General features: G+C 38.5%; 1 protein-coding gene across 1 annotated transcript in view; it reads right to left on the bottom strand.

Moving 5' to 3' along the window:
* Positions 1-4,957: 4,957 nt before the first annotated feature.
* The window catches only part of KCNK13 (potassium two pore domain channel subfamily K member 13), a 53,055-nt gene continuing 37,509 nt past the window's right edge, over positions 4,958-20,503 (bottom strand). Inside the window, 1 exon segment of the mRNA XM_029964137.1 lies at positions 4,958-8,019. Coding sequence (XP_029819997.1) covers positions 7,127-8,019 — 893 coding nt within the window. The 3' untranslated portion in view covers positions 4,958-7,126.

Genomic DNA, 20,503 nt, shown 5'->3' with positions numbered 1-20,503 from the left:
AAGAAGTTAAAATCCTGACAGAATAAAGGGATCTTTTTTTTTTGAGGTGCTAAAATATCACAACACTTGCTGTTTACCCTTTGGATCTGTGCTGCAAGTGTGAGGAGGTGTAAGCTCTGTTTGACACCTTCTCAGCTGATGGAACATTCAGAACATCAGTCTCTCTGTGTGCCTCACTTTCTTTACCTCCTGACTTGCTTTGTGTGGCTTTTCTTGTATCTAACAGGTTGCGAGCCTGCTTCTCAGACCTTTTCTCAGGTGGGGTGCCAACATTTATCAAAAGGGGTAGGATGTTGATTCTGTGTGAGATGTCCTCCCTTTTGGCAATTTTTTTGGAAACTGGCCAATGTGTAAAAGAGAGCAGAGACACAGGGACACATATGTGCAGTCTGAACCCTTGCACTTTTCTTCCATAAGACATCAAAAATGCTTTAAGAACATCTTATCACTGCCTCTGATACTGGTGTAAAAAATTTCACTCAAATGCCTATGAATGAAAAATAATAAAACCACATCTTTATCATTCCATTTAGTAAATGAGGTATGGCTCTGCTTTTTTTTTGACAGAGACCACTTCCCAGTGCAATGTTCAGCAGAGACAAACCCCATGGTATATTTGGCTAGCAGAAAGATTTGATGAACTGAGATAAAGATAAATGGAAAGAAAAAAAGGAGGGAGAAGGATCTTGCAGGTGTGGACTGAGAGAAGAAAGCTGAGGGAAAGAATGAGCTGACACAAACAGTCAGCACAGAGCAAAATCTACCCTTGTAGAACAGAATGAATTTTCATGGAAAATGTGTTATTTGTCACAGTTTTTTCAGCTGAGGAAATGAATGACTACCAAACAATTCTTAGAGACAATAATCTGGATACTTTCAATTTTAAGCAGGTCTTCATCAGAAGTAGGTTATTATTTTGTAGACCAAATAATGGTCCCTGGGCAATAACTTAGCACAGAACACGGTACTGCATGAGTAGAATTAGCATTTGCACAGCTAGTGGTAAAAGCAAAGTAAGAGGATAGTCACATTTCTTTGGATTATTTTGTGAAGTGGAATTAATTCTTGTGAAAAATGCCAGATAAAGAATCCAGAAGCAAAGTCTTCATTGATTTCAGTGCATCAGAATCCACTCCTGAGAACTCTGCACATCCAATGTGCAGAGCCAAGCCACAGTGCCATAAGTTGCTTGCTAAAAGGGTAATTAATGACCCTGCCTAGGAGCCTAGGGCAGACAGACTGACCTTTTCAGTCCTTGCCATCTCAATTAAGAGTGCCAACAATAATGATACCTAGGGATCAAAATACCCATCTGCTATGTATTAGATTGAGAAAAGCAGCTACCTGAATGCTATTTATGAAGAAATGTGTTTAACTTAGAGTTCAGTGCTTGCCTAAATGCAATAGCTCAGAGAAGGGGCTGTGACTTTCTCTTGGTACAGGGTGCTGGTCAGTATTTCATATGAGAAGGGCACTTTCAGTGCACTGCGAACAGATTGCTACATGCAGAAGCAGCATTGCCTGCCAAATGACAGATATTTGCACAGAGAAGGGCAGGAACTAGCTAGGCCTGCTTTGGAAAAGGGTTTGGAGACTAGATGGCACCCACGGGCTCATTGCAGCATTTAGAACAGATGAACAAATACAACTTTAGAGTTCTTGGTTTTGAACTGTGACTATTCACTAGTAAGACCAAACCTCTTTGGTGAGCTGGAGAAATTAAACTCTGATGTAATCTTCAAGTTAGGATAAAGAAGAGGATTTCAGCAGCTCCAAGAGATACATGTAAAGGTTATGTAAGGTTATTTTCATTTTTCTTCATGAGCATCTGTTTCTTCTAAATATATCAGAAAGCAAGGTTAAGTTTTCTCAGATAAAGCTACAAAAAGTAAACACTGACAGTGTTCTATGTCTTTAAAAGGGGAATAGCTTTGAAAGACATTTCAAAAGATAATGTTTGAAAACTAGGCCATCTTGCCTCTCTGTGAGCTTCTGCATGTACACCTAACAGGAAATCCATTTGAATCCAGAAACTGTACCCTTGCTTGGAAAGAGTTGATTCTGCCTTTCATCAAAGTTTCCCTTTACAAAAAGCTAGGCAGCCTGAGGAAAAAAATATTTAATTTAAAACATATCTGACGATCATGCCTCTCAAAATCTTTGCAGATTTATATTATTTATTCTATTATTGCAAATAATTTCAAATAATAAAAACTGCAGGCAAATATTAGAGTGAAACTGTAGAAAACCAGAATAAAACTTAGGGCATCTATTCCACAAGGTTGTTTTTACATTTACTAATGCCCTTAAAAGTCTGCAGTGACAGGGTTTTTCTCTGGTTTGACATGAAACAGCTCTTTAAACACAGGTCATATCAAAAAGCTTCTGACTACTTGGACCTGAAGTGCCATTCTTTGTGTTCACACTGTGTTTCTCTTAAATCTAATAAAAAATAAGACTGTGTTTGTCCACACTGATGAGCAATGGCTTTAATTTTCCTAGTGAATTGTGACCTTGTAAGCAATAAGCAGAGTATTGTGTAGGCAGTGTTGCTCATAGATGTTTGGAAAATACAGAACAGGGAAGGGATTGCATTCTTATTTCCTGGATTAAGCAAAAAACTACTCTGAACATTCTCAAATAGGCACATTGTACTTGGCAGTATTTTCTACCCAGGGGAAAGAAAACACTTGGTGATTCTCCACAGTTTGTACATGAAATTGGACAAAATAACTTCACTACTTCTTGAAGAATCTAAGAAATTACTATATAAGCCGAGTGTTAGTAAAACAAGAGATGCCAACTGTATTATTTGAAATGCTGACCCTTCTCTCAGCTAAGGCTCACTGAGCTTCTGTTCCCAGAGTGGGGACATCAGCGGGTCACACAAACAGCTCCACTTCCACAGTTGTTGGAAAGGAGTCACCCGAACAACTTAATACCCTCCATCTCCACAGAAACTTTATTCAAATATAATGTTAATCAAGAAGCTTTTTTCCAAACCTGACCTCTTTCTCTTGATTAATTCAGTCTGAGAAATGGAGCTGGTTTAGTTTTCATGTCCAGCCTTACCTTCTCTTTGTTCTCTAATTTATAAATGTGTCAAATATAATTAAATCTGTCAAAGGCCAAGATTAAATCAAACAAACTGTAAACATTGCTTGTGTTATTTGGTTGATGCAAAGCTTTCACCATAAAAGGCTTTTAGATAAATGAACTCAGCTATTAGAGTGCTGCAGCACTGAAACTTTGCTCCAAGTGTTTGAACTTTTCAGGGACACTGTCAGGTCAGCTTAGATTCAAAACCTAATATATGGCTGGGATTCTGAAATTGCCTAAGGGAATTGGGTACCTGACTTCTACTGAAAGTCAATGTGTGGTGGGAAGTGGATTGACTTTCAGCAGGAATGAAATGCCTTTAAAAAGTCTATTCATGTCCTTGCAAAAAGAGATCCATGTCCTTCATGGAGATAAATGAGTGTAGCTGCTTTGACATCTACATACCCAGCAAAGCATCTGATGCACAAATGTTACAAAACCTAAACTAGGCAGAAAATCCTAAGAGCTATCTTTACTTATTTGATTGTATTTTGGTTAGCAGTAGATATTTCCTTCCAATGTGTAATAATTATATGGTTCAATAATGATATTATTAAGTTGTGGCATAACTAAGGCTAACTTCCAGTAGATTACTCCTTTAAGGGCTTTGAGTTTAAATCTGCCAGGCTCCAACCTGCAGATTAACCCACTGATTTTAGTGGTACTCTTTAAGTGCTGACCTCTTAAGTGCAGATTCAGAGGCTCAATACATCCAAGGTTTCCACCAAAGCATTTTTGCCTTAAAAACCCACACCCATATCTCATTAGCCATCATGCAAATTCATAGCAGGCAATAGGGAAACTCATTACTTGTGAAAGCAGGTTTCTGTTGTTGACTGAGATTTTAGTGTTAAACAGTATGGCATTAAAATTTACACAGATCTCTCTTTCCTTTAATTCCTCATTGCTACTTTAAAAAGTAATGCAAGAAATGCGATGTTGTCTGTATTTTTGTTGTAACTTATTTTTCACACAGGATGGGCATTTGTCACTCCTACGCTAAATTCTGCTCTTTTTTGGCACATTTAAGTTTATATCTCCACATGTTTTATGAATTTAATAACTTCATGCTACATTATGCACGGAGCTTTTCAGGATTTCTCTGTCCAATGCCTTTAGAAAAAAACACTGTAGTAGTACCATGGGACTGGAGGTAGAAATTTCCCTCTCTGATCTTAAAAGTTTTATTATTTATCCCCAAATATTCTCTAAGAATATTGGTCTCCTTGGTAAAGCTACCTCATTCAATGTGTAGTGTGGCTGCTATAAGATGAACTCAACAGCAAAATCAGAGGTCTTTTAGGGACAGGATGACATCATTATACAAGATGGCACAGGGACAGAATATGCCAGTCCTTCATGTCTGGAACAGCAATTCATATCTGAACAGAGGTGATCAGTGCCGTTATTCCCTCATTATCTTCAGTGCACATGAAATCCAACCACAAAACCAGTGCAAAGATCCTTTCAGCTGGCAGGCTTGTGTCATGAGGAAGGCAGTGCTTGAGAGAGCAGAAGGTCAGGACTCAATGAAAGCAGAGTTAGTGTACAACAGTGATCTCAGACAGCCTTGCCAAATCTTTTTGATCAAGACTATTTATTAGTCCCTTGCTTTTGCAACCATAGATGCTTCCAGATCTGTCGAAAATAGCTGGTAAGATACCTCTGTGGTGATGAATAACCAAGGCTTGGTACCACAAAGAATGAAACATAACTGTCTCATGTCTTGAGAGCAGTTGAAACCATCTGAAGACCATCTTAATGATTGCTCAAGCAATGGGTCAAGTCCTAAACTATTTCTGCTAGTTGGCAGCATGAGGAATACATCGATAACAATGAGATCTTAGTGTTACAGGCAGTGAACAGAAGTATTGCTGGATGAAACTCAAAAGAAGGCTTCAGAATAGTACTTTTCTCTTTTTATATCCAAGTATTTTTATTCAGTGAGGTTGAGACAAAGAACGTCTTGGGATAAAAAAAAATGTAATGTAACAATGTAATGGATCTTGGGTATTATAATACCATCTAAATTAACTCTGTGGCAATTTTTGCTAATATGTAACTCCACAAAAAACCAAATAAGACTGCTTTTCTCACCAAAGTTAGGGTTTGGGAGCTGGTTTAGCTTTTACATGGATGCAAATATGAAGGGATACTGCTAGGGTTATTCCACTGCTGCACAGTTGAGTTGATAAATATCAGAATTTGGACTAATGACTTCAGCTTTAAGCTTTCCTTGTAACTAAGGACAGTAGGATTTGACTTTAAATAGGATTTTACCTCTAATAAAGTCAAAAGAGACTGCAATTCTTTTCACTGGTTAAATACATTTGTTGAATATCTGGGGTTAGTTTATTATATGAAAGAATTCCAAGTTTTTGTTTTCAAATTCAAATATTGCTTTAAATGTGTATCAAAATGTTATTCTACAGTATTAGAAACCTAAATAAAAGAACTTTTGGCCAGAATGAAGAAATAGGATATGTTATTAATTCCCAATAGAAATTAAACTGAAGAGGCTATTTGCATTGTTCTGTATGAGAGAAAATGAGAACTGCATATGGTGTTTTAAATTCCCTAAAATGGTAGTATTCTGAAAGTCTTTCTGGCTGTGAGGCAACATTTAGTCCTGATGCATGTACTACTCCTTTCCAGTCCTTTGTGACCAACTCTGCTTATTTACACTCTTATATACTATTTAGCTTTAATGCATTGCATGGATAAAGGAGAATCAGGAATTCAGCCCAGTCTGCCTTAAATTCTTTCCAGACTTTATGGTAATTTGATCCCTTATTTCTCCAGTTACCTATTAAAAAGGATGATTTCACTGTCATTAAAGATCACCTCTTTTCCTGTTTTCATGTTCTTCTCACTGTAATTACTCTTCTCATTGAAATTTCTTTTCTAGTCATAATGAACACTCAGAACATTTCATTGAGAAAAACGAGGAGTTAAACATTTTCTACCTCCCTAATCAGGATCCTGTCATTATCATCACCAAAAGCCAGAGAAACAGGGGAAGAATTACAGAATTACATGAAAGAGAAAAAGGACACTGCCAAAGTGATTCTGTGATCACAGTCATTTATAATAATACCTGGATGCTGGCATGACAATCTAATTGCATACTAAAGCCTGTTGCGTAAACTCAGTTACTAGTTGCACTACACAATGCTGATACTCAGTTGCTTCAGTCACAACTGAGCCAAATATGAACAGAAAGTTGAAAAGTCTCTGATTGCTACTGTCGAATAATTCATACCACTCATAAATACATCAGTTTTTAATTTAATTTGATATTTTTGAAACAGAAAGCCACAGTGATTCGATTCTAGAAGAAAAAGTAGCCTTGAAAAAAAATCATGTTTTGCAAATGAAGAGAAGAAAACAAAAGTAGGATAAATTTTTATTCTATCACTTTTGACAGTATCCTCTTAAAGGAAAGACTAAATTAAATTCTAAGGGCAAAATTCTCTCCTCATTCGCATCACAATAACCCAAAAATATACCTACCAACTTTCATACTATTTTTCATTAAATTAGATCTGCAATATCATAGAGAAAGTCTTATTCCTCTTTTGGTCTCAGATGAACTACTTTCAGGAAACAGGTATGATGAGAATAAAACAGAAAGCTCAAAAAAACCCTTTGAATTAAGGATGTGTTCAGAAGACACACTTGGTTTCTTCCCATCCCACATATTTCTTATCCTGAAATCTGTGTCTCACATAAATGGAAAAGAACAGGACATGGAAATTTGATCTGGAGGCTAAATTAAATTCCTTCTGCAGTGACCTGCTTGAGAAGCAGAGGGATGGGAAATAAGGAAGGCTGGGACTGGTGCAATTCAAAAACATTAAGTGACAGCCCCCAAAAAGTGTCAGCGGTCTTCCATCAGGAGGTATGCCCTTCACATTCATCCCAGCCTCTGGTGGCACTCTCTCCCTAGCTACTTCCACTTGATTCACATTGTTTCAATACTTGTTGAAATGGCTCACACTGTTTCACTGTTATTACTGTTACAATTTTACCTATCCACACTTGTCTCTGCCAGTCTGTTATTCATAATTGCCAGGGCTCCAACCCCACCAGAGAATCCGTTTTGCTTTGAATTACAGCTCATTTGCCTTGGATACCCATTAGCAGTTTCTGACAGCTGTTTCTGCATGATGGCCAATGAGACTTTATTTGAGGCCAGGAAGTCTTTCATGGAGATCATCTCTCCTGACAGACGGCGTCCATCTGTGTCACTCTCATTGACAACATCAGTCTCGATGGAGATGTTTCTCTGGCTGCGCACATTTCCAGGCATTACCACGTTCCTCCTTGAACGAAATAATCTTCTTTGGCATCTGTGGCAGCACTTGCAGGACAACTTCTTTAATATCCAGTTTATGGATTGTTTGATCACAATAGAGATCACATTGAATAAGGAATAGATGCAGCACACCCCCATGAGTATGAAGACGAAATTGCCAAAGCGGTAAAGGCCTTGGCTTTCATACTTGATGTTCTGGCTACTGACCAGGTCACCAAAACCTATGGTGCTGAAGGCCACGAAGCAGAAGTAAAGTGAGTCAAAGTAACTCCACCCTTCAATTGGTGTATACATTGCAGAGGCACAGCAGGAAATGATGAGTGATGCTACACATAAAATCAGCATGACATAGTACACAGAGGGCTTCCAGCCCGCCAGGCTGTCCACCTCAGATGTCCCTGAGCCCCGCCGGCCGTTGTGAGGGAGAACGCCTTTCCTCCTCAGCTGTCTTTCGTGGCAGGACTTCATGACATAAGCTATGACTGTGATCAAGCGTTCCAGGAACAGGTTAAAGAACAAAATGGTCCCTGCACATCCTATAAGGCCGTAAAATATGAGAAAAATTTTGCCTCCAACGGTGGCTGGGGTGGTCATACCAAACCCTGGAAGACAAAGCAGAACAGTTGAAAAAAATAAACCTATATTACCATGTCAGGAGTTTCATCCCATGCAAGATCGACAAACTGGCAGCAAATCCCTGTAGTACAGCTCAGCTCTGCAAAAAAGTAAGGACACTCTCCCCAGGTGTAACCCACTTGTGCTTGACCTTGTCCCAGCCATAAGGGGAAGGAATGCATGCCACTATTTCCTCCAGAATCAGAACGAAACAAAAAGCAGAAGAAAACATAGGAAAGAAAAGAGAGTTTAGTGGAGAGTTTTGGTTGGGTTGCTAGGTTCACTCTTTCTCTCCTTGTGCCTCGGATCGCTTCCAGGCTTTGGAATTATCACACCTGCTTTCTTCTCTAAGGTGCTGTTCTGCACCAGGGGTCTGTCCTGGGGGTGGCTCTTGACTTCCAGGGGTCTATCCCTACCAAATCTTTGTAACACAAGGTGAAATTTTTCTGAGGCTCACCTGGCTCCTGCAGTAAGTGCAAGTGGTGCACCACCCAGCACTCAGTACCCACTGTAGCCTGGCTGTGTATGCCTAGGCTGGGGGCACACACCAGCCCCCAGCGGAATCAGCAGACCCTCAGGAAGGTCCCCAATAGGCGTTAAAGATGCCCTGCACATGACCCTGGTGTCTGTCACCCATTATCAACCCCTTTTTAAATCAGCTTTGCTGAATTTTTCCTATTTCTCTGTATCCCACTCTACAGCTCAAGCCTGTAGGTAAGTCTTATCAGAAATCTCCTCTGGTCTGATTCCCTGAAATGGGATTTCTCAGGCCATAGGTGCTTCGGTCTTCTCTCAGATCCTTCCCATCCTAAAGCCTGAAAATAGTGTTTTTGTTTCAGTTAAAGCTGTTGATAAGACAACCTTGTTTTGATAAGATATTACTAAAGAATGAAAAGTATGTTCAGAACACCATTGAGCAAATTGGAGTAACACTCATGATAAATCTTTGCTGCTTTTTTAATAGGATTAATAAGAGATTACATAACTGAACAACTAAGCCAAAACAATCTTGCTGAGAGGACAGAAAAATCATACAGGACATGAGACATTATTTGTTTCTTTCTCTTTGTAACTATGAGATGCTAATTATGAAATAAAGATATAAGGCTCTTGGAAATAAAGGAAATTGTATTTAATGTGATACACTTGTGCTTGGAAGACAAGACAAATGCAGTGTGAAAAGACCATGTTTCCATCAGTGCTGAACTATTTTCCTCTTCCCTTCACTGGAGACCTGCTACCAACACAGATTCCTTTCTAACAATGGTCCTCACACTGTTAAGTGACAGCCCTCAGCTTCACCCCTCCAGCACAATCCCTGCTAATAACAGCTCCAAATGTGGGTTCCCAAGGGTCACTGCACTTTTGCCTGATCCACAATCAAAGTGCAGCATAAAGTGGTCCTACAGGAGTCTCCAGCCTCCTCATTAAATTTCTGTGCTAGAGAGAGCTGGACTGCAGCTCTGTGTGGGTGGCACATAACAAGAGACAAACCACAAAGGCAAAATGTTCTTTGTGACAAGATGATCTTTTTGCTGTTGTTCCCCTTGGCACACAAATATTTCCTCTCACTTTCCACCTTCCCATTCTGCTCCATGATCTGATGCCTCTATAATCCTAGCTTTGATGCTTATTTTCTGTGCAGGCTGGCTTATATGCAAGTCATGACCTCCACCCTGTGGACAGAGGCGTAAAGACCAATGGAGAAGAGGAATCTCTCTGCAGCCTGGTGGGATCTGCCCAAAGCAGCGGTGGGAAGGGCAGTGAGGGGCTGCCACATCCCAGCCCCCCCTTTTCCTTGAAGAAGAGAAGCAGATGAAGGCTGGGCAGAGATGGAAAGGTGGGGACCCTCTGGCACAGGCTTTTGGGCTGCCTCCCACAGATTCCTGTCAGGATCCTGCCACTGGCGTCATGGCCAGAGCCTGAGCTCCTCAGGTTTGTTTGTTTAGCTAACTGGATTTTGTTGCTGAGTTCAGTTCTGTGTGGGTAAAAAAATCACTAGCAAAGGCTTTACAAAGGAACTCAACAGGCATCAGGAAATCATGGTGAACCATGAATACCAAAAGATGCAGGACATTGATCCAGAGAGGCAGTGAGTCTCAGGGTGACTGTCCCTTGTCACCTCCTCCTCTTCAGGGGAGCACTCTTTTTTACCTTCTGGATTAAATGTAAAACTTTAATTCATTTTTCTATTTACAGACCTATATATGATAGCAATCGACACTAACATTTCCAAAGAAATGCTATAATAGAAAAACTGAAAGCAGTATAAAGATATTAGTTTAACAAATTTTCCTTTAAAGATAATGAGCTGTAAACTTTTAGTCCCAGAAATTATTTCATTTCCTGAAATGCCCTGTATTTTGATGTATTGGGCCACATTATGCCTGGTTAAGTTTGACCATCACCATATTACAACTGGGATTAATTTGTGACACCATATTATAGATCAGTATTTGTTTGACAGTAAATGCATTTTTCCCCAAATGGACTTCTGAGATGTCTGAAATACGTACAAATCTAAGTAAATCTAGTGAATTGCTTCAGCCAAGAAATGCAAGAGGGAAAAATTGTAAAAGGTTGACACAGTTGAAATTAAATTAAATCTATTCTTTCGGAATTTTTATGATAAAACTTTTCATTTCAAAATATCAAAACCACAAACTCCCTACTTTTCTTATAAAATACCTTTTTTTTCTTTCATTGTAGAAAAGAAGAATGGAGTGTAGGGTGCCACTGAAATATTGTGGAATTTAATTTTTTTTTTCCAAAACGTAATGTGAGTAAATGTCTGGCAGGTTTCTGCATAGCAGCTGAGGCTCTCTCTGACATGCCACTTGGGATGCTGAGTACCTTACAAACTGAACCAGGGATGAACAGGCCTTCCATGTTTCATACAGTCAGGTTTATAGTTGACTATCCTAAGGAAATGTTGTTATGTATTTATCTCTTTTCTTATATTTTTTATGACTGTTAAAATGTGCAGTTGTCAGCAAAGAACCTCAGAGACTTTGCTGTTAATCTGCCTTCATTTTGAAAACTGACTATTGATACCTAGACTTTTCTGCTATTCTTTTTAAACAATTCTTTATCAATAGTAGAACTCCACCTTTCATCCCATTAGTTTTATTTCTTTATTTCTTTAGAGGCTTTGGTGAAGACATTTGTGTAAAAGCTTTCTGAAAGTCCAGATACACTGTAATTTTTGTGAGATGTGACTTCCCTCTGCAAAAGCTGCATCACCTTTTCAAATGTCCTGACCTATTATATTCTTGTTTACACTTCCCTAATGTGCCTCTGTCAAAGACAGACTTACTGACCCATGGTTTCCAGGAACATCTTTGCAACCTGTTCTACAAATGGTTGTCACACTTGCTACCTTTTCATTTCTGTGCACCAGACCTGATTTTAGGCTATAAAGCACACTCTGTTATGCAGCATTTTCATGTTTGAGTTCTTCCGAAAGTCCTTCACAAAAAGCTTTGGTCCTGGCAATTTGAAAGAGACTACTCAAGTACAAGGAATAGAAGAGAAACCAACAGTCAAACGTATCAAAGGTAAATGACTTAGTGAATAATGTCAGTACCAGCCTGACCCACAGAGCAAAACAGTGAAAGAGAAAGAAGTTACATTGCAGACTGGGAAGCAAATACAGAATGAAATTATGAAATTGTATAAAAGAGGAAATAAAACCAGTGGCTGACACTTGGAGACTATTTGAAAATACAAAATTGCTTCTTGTGATGAAGAAATAAAAACAGGAAGCAACTTCAGGAAAAAAATGCTGATGATTTTATGGTATGAGAGAATGCTGATCAAACTTAGTGAATTTTATTTTACAAGTTGGGTGACATTTCTTGAAAGAGTTATTTCGAGTAACAATTGAGATTATAGTTAATCAAGTGGAAATCAGATCATTCTGAGTTGGAAAAATTGAATGTTTTTAAGGTACTAAAAAGTATTTCAATCAATTTGTTAGACACGTCTGCAGACATGGCATTGTAATACCACCACTGATAGAAATGCATGACAAATCCTAACTTTACCAGCCCAGCAATGAAGGCAGCCTTCTTAGTAAAAATTTCAGGTTCCTATTTTGAAATCAGTACGATACTGATTTGCCCCATGATTCATTGACCACTGTAAACGGTTTTATCTTTCCTAATATTCAGCTGAACTGAGGAAGTACATTCCTTGTAGCTTCAATTTTCTTTCAAGTTAGAAGGAATTTATACTCCAAGTAGAGTCAGTAAAAGTTTTCTAAACACACCTCCTATGCAAAATAAATTTTCAGATTTTATTTTGGCAGCAAAATTTCTATTATGAAGTCTGTTAGTGCAAACCATTATAAAATCCACCTGTGTGTTCAGTTGATATTGTGTGGACATTCCAAAAGGATACACTCATACAAAAGAAAAATTAAAAAGTGAAATCACATCGATAGTATAACATAATCATCCTTTATGATTTCCTGAAGTAAGTACTGGGTATAAATGGAGAAAAGCAAGCAGCTGTAATTCTTATCAATAACCAGTTCGATAAGAAGGACTGAGGTCCAACAGGAAATTCTCCTAAAGCAGAATCCTCCAACAGAGAGTAAACAGTGAAAAATGTTAAGCAGATATTAGTCTGAATCTAACAGTAAAATGATTATATTGAAACCTAACAAGAGGAAACAGGCATCAACTTTTTATAATTAATCAATTCTACAAAAAAAAAAAATCTTGTTTCTCTATTTTCTTTCCTCAATACCCTGATCTACCAGCCCCTGAAAATCTAAAAAAGGTGAATTAAAACACCTCCCTGCTCCAACAGCCATCCCTCTGCTATGAGGCTGTGCAGTGTTCCCATCCAGCCCTTCTTGCTCTGCCCAGGTCCCCCAGACCCATCACATCCCATTACCCAGACACAGCCAGGGTGCACAGCTCAGGGGACTCACACCACCCACATCCTGGTATGTCACACACACAGCACTCAGCCTCAGAGAACCCAACTGCCCATTTCAGGCCAATCTTAGGTCATTTCATCTTTTCTGTTCTGTAAACTGTTTCAGTGCTACCAACCACTGGTATTTTTCCTGGATCATTACCCACACTTATCTCTCTCTGCCTGGTGATACATGGTTGGACATTTTGTGTTTTAATTCTGTATGTCCTGACATTCACAGGTTGCATTAACTAAAACTTGAGTTTTCATTTCCCGGTGCACTTGGTGCCATGAAAGGGTATGAGAAACAGTTCATCAAACCTAATCCCTCATGAACGAAGCTTGGAGCACCTCATATAGTGTGTGTGGGTAGGAAGACTAGGACAGACATATAGATTTCACAGTTAATTTTACATCACGAGATTGGGTCTTTCTATTGTTCTGCAAAATATCTCTCTTTTCTGAGAGTTTTCATTTCCTTTTTGAATGTGTGCAGTTTGCTACTCCTGCCCTTCCCACAAAGAGGAAGTGGGTAGAAAGAGGGGGCAATGCTATAGCAACAATAATGAATCATTGTGAAGTCAGAAATATAAATATCATCAGAAAACAGCATTCCAGTTTAGCCTACAATCAGAGCTCTTTGTGATATTGTGTCTGTATTCCTAATGTATTTTATGTTTATTTGTTTATCAGCTCTACTTTGGAAGTGAATCACTGGGGAAATTATGAATTTCACCAGTGGAACAGAAACACAAGAAAATGATTGAGGATCATGAAAGTTGTGAAAAAAAACTAAACAGGATCAAGACTTTCAACTGCAGTGAAAAAATCATCAAGAAAATAGTAATTAGGAAAGAGAAATATAGGAAGTCTTAGATACCTGCAAAGATACTAATCCTCCTTCCCTCAGACACATTCTGCAGTGAACTATCTACATAAGGATGTTTTGTGCTTCTAAAACAGGGACAGAAGAAACAACTCTAACAGAAGCTATACTTCAAAGACTTGAGAAAATGTCCTGTACTGTGCACAGTTCTGACAGTGTGCAGACACTAATAATTTGGCAAAATTCGCTTCTGCCATAATAGCCTAGTCTGATGCTCTCTGAGCAGAATAAGTTGTCCTAGCAAAACTAGTTCTACTGGAGTAATTCTCACCTGTAGACACTCTTGAAGGAACAGCTAAAGTACTCCCAAATATTGTCCCATCACTGCCCTTATGACATTGCTGTATCAGCAAGCTTGTAACAGTGTCCTGTTCCAGAAAGGAATGAAGACATTAAGTCCTTCTTTCCAGGAAGAGAAGAAAAAGATTCATTTCTGTGAGACTTCCACTGTGTAAGAGGACACAACCATGGAAGCAGGCACAGTGCTGTCACAAGTAACAGCAGCTAAAAGCTAAGTTTGTTGATGACAGCAACAAACCTGCACTTGGGTCCAATTTCTGATATGAAAAAAAATCTCATGTCATTTATTTTGCTAAATCGATGCAGAAACACACACACACTTATTTTGCTAAATTGATGCAGAAACACACACACACACACACATATGCACACAGACACCTCTGTGATTTTCCATCAGTGGAAGATCAGCATCTGAACTGCATGGCTGGTTGGTGAGACACATCCATACATGTTGTCACAACCATTAATTTCAACATCTTGATCCTCTCTCTGATAAGGAGGGGAGGATGAGCTAGCCATGAACCTCTCCTGTAATGCAACAATTATTTGACAAAACGATATTTTACTGGGGACAGCCTGGTGTGTGGTAGCATTATTTAATTGCAATGCAATTTTTTGTGCAGATGGCTACGTGGGGCAGAAAGGCTCAGCCTGTCCAGGGAGGCAGGGATACATGGCTATAACAGCACTCCTATGTGCTGTATGCTCTTCTGTTTCCAGATCTACCCGCCTGAGTGAGCTCTGCACCTCCTGCCTGGGCATCTCCAGCACTCCAGAGCTGTAAAAGCTGGAAATGTCTCCAGGCTATTACAGCTGAGTCATATCTGCAAACAGACTGCTAAGATGAGTGCTTAGCTGCTTGGTGACCTGGGACCTCTGCTGAGTACTGTGGCTTCCATCTCTGCCAGTCTGCACCTGCAATGTCACGCACAGGCAGGATGAGAGATGTAACCTTCTGCAGAGCTCCTAGCGGGGTTCAGTCTGTTCCTAAAGGACAATACTGATGCTGAAAGTAAAGGTATAAGGTATAGATTAAACAATAAATACAGTTACCCAAATACAAGCTACACTTTCTCATAGGTACTGAGATCTTTTTCACTCTCTAACTTGTTTGAAGACTTGTCACAGCTGACAGACAGCACTCTTGACAGTTTAAATGAGGCTGAAGGACTGGAGAGAGATAATCCTTCAAGGACTGCATGAGTCGTGTGCTGTCTGTGCCAGTAGAGGGGTAGAGGACTTGTGTAAGAGATTGTGCATAACAGAAGAGGTTGTGCACACCCTCTGAGTACAGGCTTTTGTAAATGCAACCCTGTGACACAAATGTAGGCTAGTGTTACACCAAGTGTGAATGGGACTCCAAGGTTAGAAATAGCAAAACCTTGGGCTTTCACTGATTTGTTCTGGAAAACATCAGAAAAGCTGGTTTTGTGTTAGTGTGTGCTGTATTTAACACAGCAAAGTTCAGCTCACAGTGAGTCACTGTTAAAACCTGTCTGGAGAGCTGGGTACCTGTTACTGCCCTTCTCTCACTTCACACAGAGAAACTGTATGTTCTGCCTTGAACAGAAACCTAGCTTAGGAAAAGCTTCCAATGCTAAGAAATCTAAAAGACATAAGTAGAAAAAATGCTAAAGGGACAACATTAAATGAAAAATATAATAAAAGATAAATTTTAATAGACATCTTGATGGGTCTGTTGACACCACTGTTATAATGTCTGTGTGGCCCTTAACAATACATGACTCTTTGGCAGTCTGTAATTTTCATCATTGTAAGTTTTTCACATAAGATAATTTATGGAACCTTGTCATTCTGCTTTATATGATTTCAGGTTCACTCCAGGTCTTCTGTAAGAGATGTACAGAGCCTTGTTACAGCTCCTGTGTGATAATAAATTCAATGTATAAATGTTTTACACCTACCTTTGGGTTTCCATTTATAATTTTTATGTAGTTTTTGATGCCAGAGGTGCTATGCCTAGTGCCTTTCCATCAGCCCTAGATAGATTTGTAAGTCTGTACATCTTTTGTGTTTCTATAGGGATAGAACAGGGTTCAGTTTTGAAGTACCTTATTGCTATTTTCAAATTTCCTTGTAACAGTCATTTAAAGGTTTGTGTAGTTTTTATTTAGCCTCAAAACATAGAAACATTTGTCTAATTAAATCATATATATTTTATTAACATTTCTATTTAATATTTAATCACATCTTAATTTTAATATGTTGTATGAAAAGGCACTTTTGCCTGCATGTGCCTGAAACCAAGACAACCTGAAACCCTGTGCTGAAACATCCTTAACAGCTGCTACCTCGGTAAGGGTACAGTAATACTGATGAGTGTTAGTTCTGTGGACAAGATTCATATATATGCAAAACTGGAAAATACATATAATTACATCTGAGTCAAATTGATATACATGTATAGAAACCTTTTTTTCCTGTGGAATAGTGTACCTTACTAACAAATAACAGTAACTTCAAGCCATTATTCATTGTGGCAGGATAATAATTCATCTGAATTTTGTATGTAATTAATGCTGTTCCAAGGGTTTGTTTGCAGTCAATCAGTCTGTATAAACATAATAACTCCAACTATCAAGGCAAAGGAACATAGTGATGTGTACTAATTGAGTTATAGGTTCATCTACTCTAAAATTTTCCTTTTAAATAGAACAAAGCTGGTTGTATTTTAAGAATTTTCAAAGGTCTGTTTAAATTTGCTTATTGTGAGTTTTATTGTTGGCATATACAGCTTTTCCCTAAAGTAAAGCTTTAGCATGTCTTCTCATTTAGGGGGTAAAACTATGGGCTTTTTGGTTCCCCTCTGATGAAAAAAACCAAGTGGTGTCTTTTTGAATCCTCTTCCCTGGCTTTAAATACCAACAACTTTATGCAACAATGTCCCTTGTGGTTCATCTAAAGCAAAAAGACCTCAGCTCTGAGTGTTAAGCTCAAAAAAGTAAAGAAAAAAAAATCTGCAGCACTACAGGCTGTAAGGAAGCTGGACACAGATAAGAAAATTACATTTTCAGTAGGAGAAGGAATAGTATATGTGCAGGTGTGTTTGGGTGTGATTACATTTTCCTAATCAATTTCAAGTCTTATCTTGATGGCAGAGAGGAAGGTTGGTAGCAATCGCTACCAGAACCACCATGTGCCAAGGGCCTCAGCCTTGCTACCTCCAAGGAAATGAAAACCTCACCCAGAAAATTAGATTGGCCTGATGCTTGGATACATCAAACTGAAGGATTGGTCAAAGAAGCATAGCATAAAAGACAGCACAAACACTGCTTTAGTTCCTTGGAGACTGAGAGAAAGCCCCAAAAAGCTAAGAATAAAGGCAAAAACATTCACAGTTTCCAAGCAGGTGCTGCAGGAACTACAAATATAAAGCAAGGCCCACGAGCTTACACCACATAGAAAAGGCTATTGGCATGGTGTACAGTAAGGATTTAGAATATTCCATATAAAAGCAGAAGCAGATATTAATATTGTGATTAAAATTACAAAAACTGGCAGACAGTGATGACAGCCAACATCATCAGAGATTTCAGTGAATATTCATCACTGAATATATATCACTGAGAACTGGCAATTCTGCGAGTGCTTGCGATGAGCATATGATGATGAACTCCTGTTTGATCATCTCTGAGTTTCTTACCCATTGATCTGTGTCTCAAAAGCTAGGACTTATAAAAGGGGCAAAGGCAATTTCTCACCTTTTTGACATTTTGAAAGAAAAAACTTATGCTGAGGGGGCTGATGGATGGACACAGGAATAAAATCTGAGTTTGTCAAGTAATCGTAGAACACTTTCGGTTGGGAAGGACCTTCAAGGATCATCTCATCCAATCTCCCTGTCATGGGCAGGGACACCTTCCACTAGAGTAGGCTGCTCAACCTGAGTAATGTCAGGCTACTCCAAAGACTATATCAGCTACCATCTATTATTTTTCACATTCTGCTTATGAAAATAGTGAAGCTGAGAAAGATTTGACTAAAAATGTTCATCCCAAAACTGCAGTATCACCTATTTAATTAATTACATATTCTTTCAGAGGAAGAAGAAATGCACGGATAGCTCCAAATACAGTAGACTTGATTTATCTTAAAACCCTTGAAAAATTGACAAAGTAAAGTCCTGGCTTTTCCTAGAAGTTTTGAAGATGCCACCTGTACTGCTAATAGGTTTAAATGCTTCTAACCTCATCATTCACAGTACTTATTCCCCATCTGAGCAGCACGTTTTGCTTTGGAAAAGAAGCACATAATTAAATAACAGGATTTCTTAGGACTGTAAGTGTTTGGTCGCTATCTGTGTGAAAAGAAATCTGAACATTTTGAAGCTATTTATCAAGTTCTTTCTGCACTAAACCAACTCTGTGACATCTTTTGTCTCTCTATAATGGCTTCCTGGAAGCCACGTTCAAAACAGTTTGCCATACATGAAAAGGCAATAGTGCTTTGATACAGCATATAATGCACATGCTGAAAAACAGGTGCAAAATCCTGTGTCATGAGGGACTCTATTTTAAAATAAAAAGCCTGTTAGTGAAGTAGCTGAAGAGACAGAGTCTATTAGACTTCCATTAGAACCTTGTTTCCTTCTGAAAACAAGGTTTGTGAACTACATAGAAAAAAAAATAAATTCACCCATCCAGGAGCTGAAGAAATCAATGGTTTCAAAGTCACAGAAACTTTCTTAACAAGTAGAAAAATAAGTCACATTCTGCAAAAGACAGTTCTAAACATTGTGTTTTCAAAAAATTCTTAACACATATGATGCAGAATGATGTCGATTGAGAAAAATTAACCCTGTTTCAACAGCATACACAGATCATAACTGCCAAACTCCCACAAGTGCAAAATATAGAAACAAAAAACAAAAACCCAACCACCACCAGGCTATTGTTAGGAGTATAGTATGACTTAAACATGTACTAATATTAAAATATTGAATGACCAAATTTACTGGTCCAGTGCAAAAATATTTTGTGAAATAACCAGGGGAATTGTAGAACAAAAATTGTCTAGTAATTATTCCAAAGCACTTGGCTTTGTCAAGATTATAAGAGCTCCTACGGTGCTGATACTTTAATGAAAACTATGGCTGACCTGGTGATGCCATATTTTGCTGTGTCCTAACTGTTGCTGCCTTCCAGGATTTCTGGGAACACCAGAAAAATCTGTGTCACAGACACTGTATTTGACAAAACTCACTACTGTCCCTTCCTCTCTGGCCTCCTATAAAGTGAAAATTGGCTAAAGTACTTATTGAGACACATATAAACATTTTTATCTTTTATATATATTTTAAAGATGGGATTTTAAAGTTTGACTTTGAATAAAATTCTGTTTTTAAAATATCACAATTAATGCTTTCTTAGAAGTGGTTAAAGAAAAACTAGCAAAAAAAATAAAACAAACCAGCAGTTGTCTTGCAGTCCCAAGAGTGATGTTTTGCTTACAAACATGACAATAATATTCTTTACCAGATGTGTGTCTGGGCTTGTTAAAACATGTTTTTATATAATCATGACATATGTATGGCTTTATGATTTATGTTTTTCAAAATGGACCACTAATAATTCTCTTAACAGAAGAATTGGAATAATAAGCTTTAAGTAATTCAAAAGACCACTTGAGGGGTGGGCCTGTGTGAATCTCATGAAGTTCAACAAGGCCAAATATAAGGTCCTGTACCTGGGTCAGGGCCATTCCGAACACAAATACAGGCTGGGCAGAGAATGGATTGAGATTAATCCCGAGGAGAAAGACTTGGCAGTGTTTGTGGATGAAAAGCTCAAGATGACCCAGCAATGGGTGCTTGCAGTCCTGAAGGCCACCCATATCCTGGGCTACATCAAAAGAGGCATGACTGTAGGTTATCATGTTTTGTTAGATCTTCACTAACTGAGCTTATTGAAAATCATATTAATTTTTGCTTCCATGTCATTAGTAAATTTGTCTTGTAAAAGACCTGGTTGTTGCTCAGTTCACTCAGAAACTTTATTTATTCACTCTGGCAATAAGTTCTACTTATTTCTTAAATCCTGTTTCCTACTGATGTTAAGCATCAGTCTTTGCATGCAAACAGTAATGGCCACAGAAAAGTTTCAGGAAAGGAATTAGAAGAAAGCTCATTGTGAGATCCCCAGGTTTGTGGATGATACTACGTTTGTTTGGGTGATCAAATGCCACTGACAGCAGGAAGGATTTCACAGAATGGAGTGAGTTTGCAGAAAGCTAGCAGGTAAACTTCAGTGTAAAAATGTAGGGAAACATAGTAAGGGAAAAATAATCTAAATAATCTAAACCATGGCTATATAATGCTGAAGTCAGACCTGGCCACTTCA

This window comes from Manacus vitellinus, unplaced genomic scaffold (genome assembly GCF_001715985.3).
Source record: "Manacus vitellinus isolate BGI_N305 unplaced genomic scaffold, ASM171598v3 scaffold_6_pilon, whole genome shotgun sequence".
Lineage (NCBI taxonomy): Eukaryota > Metazoa > Chordata > Aves > Passeriformes > Pipridae > Manacus > Manacus vitellinus.
This window is presented reverse-complemented; position numbering and strand designations above follow the sequence as displayed.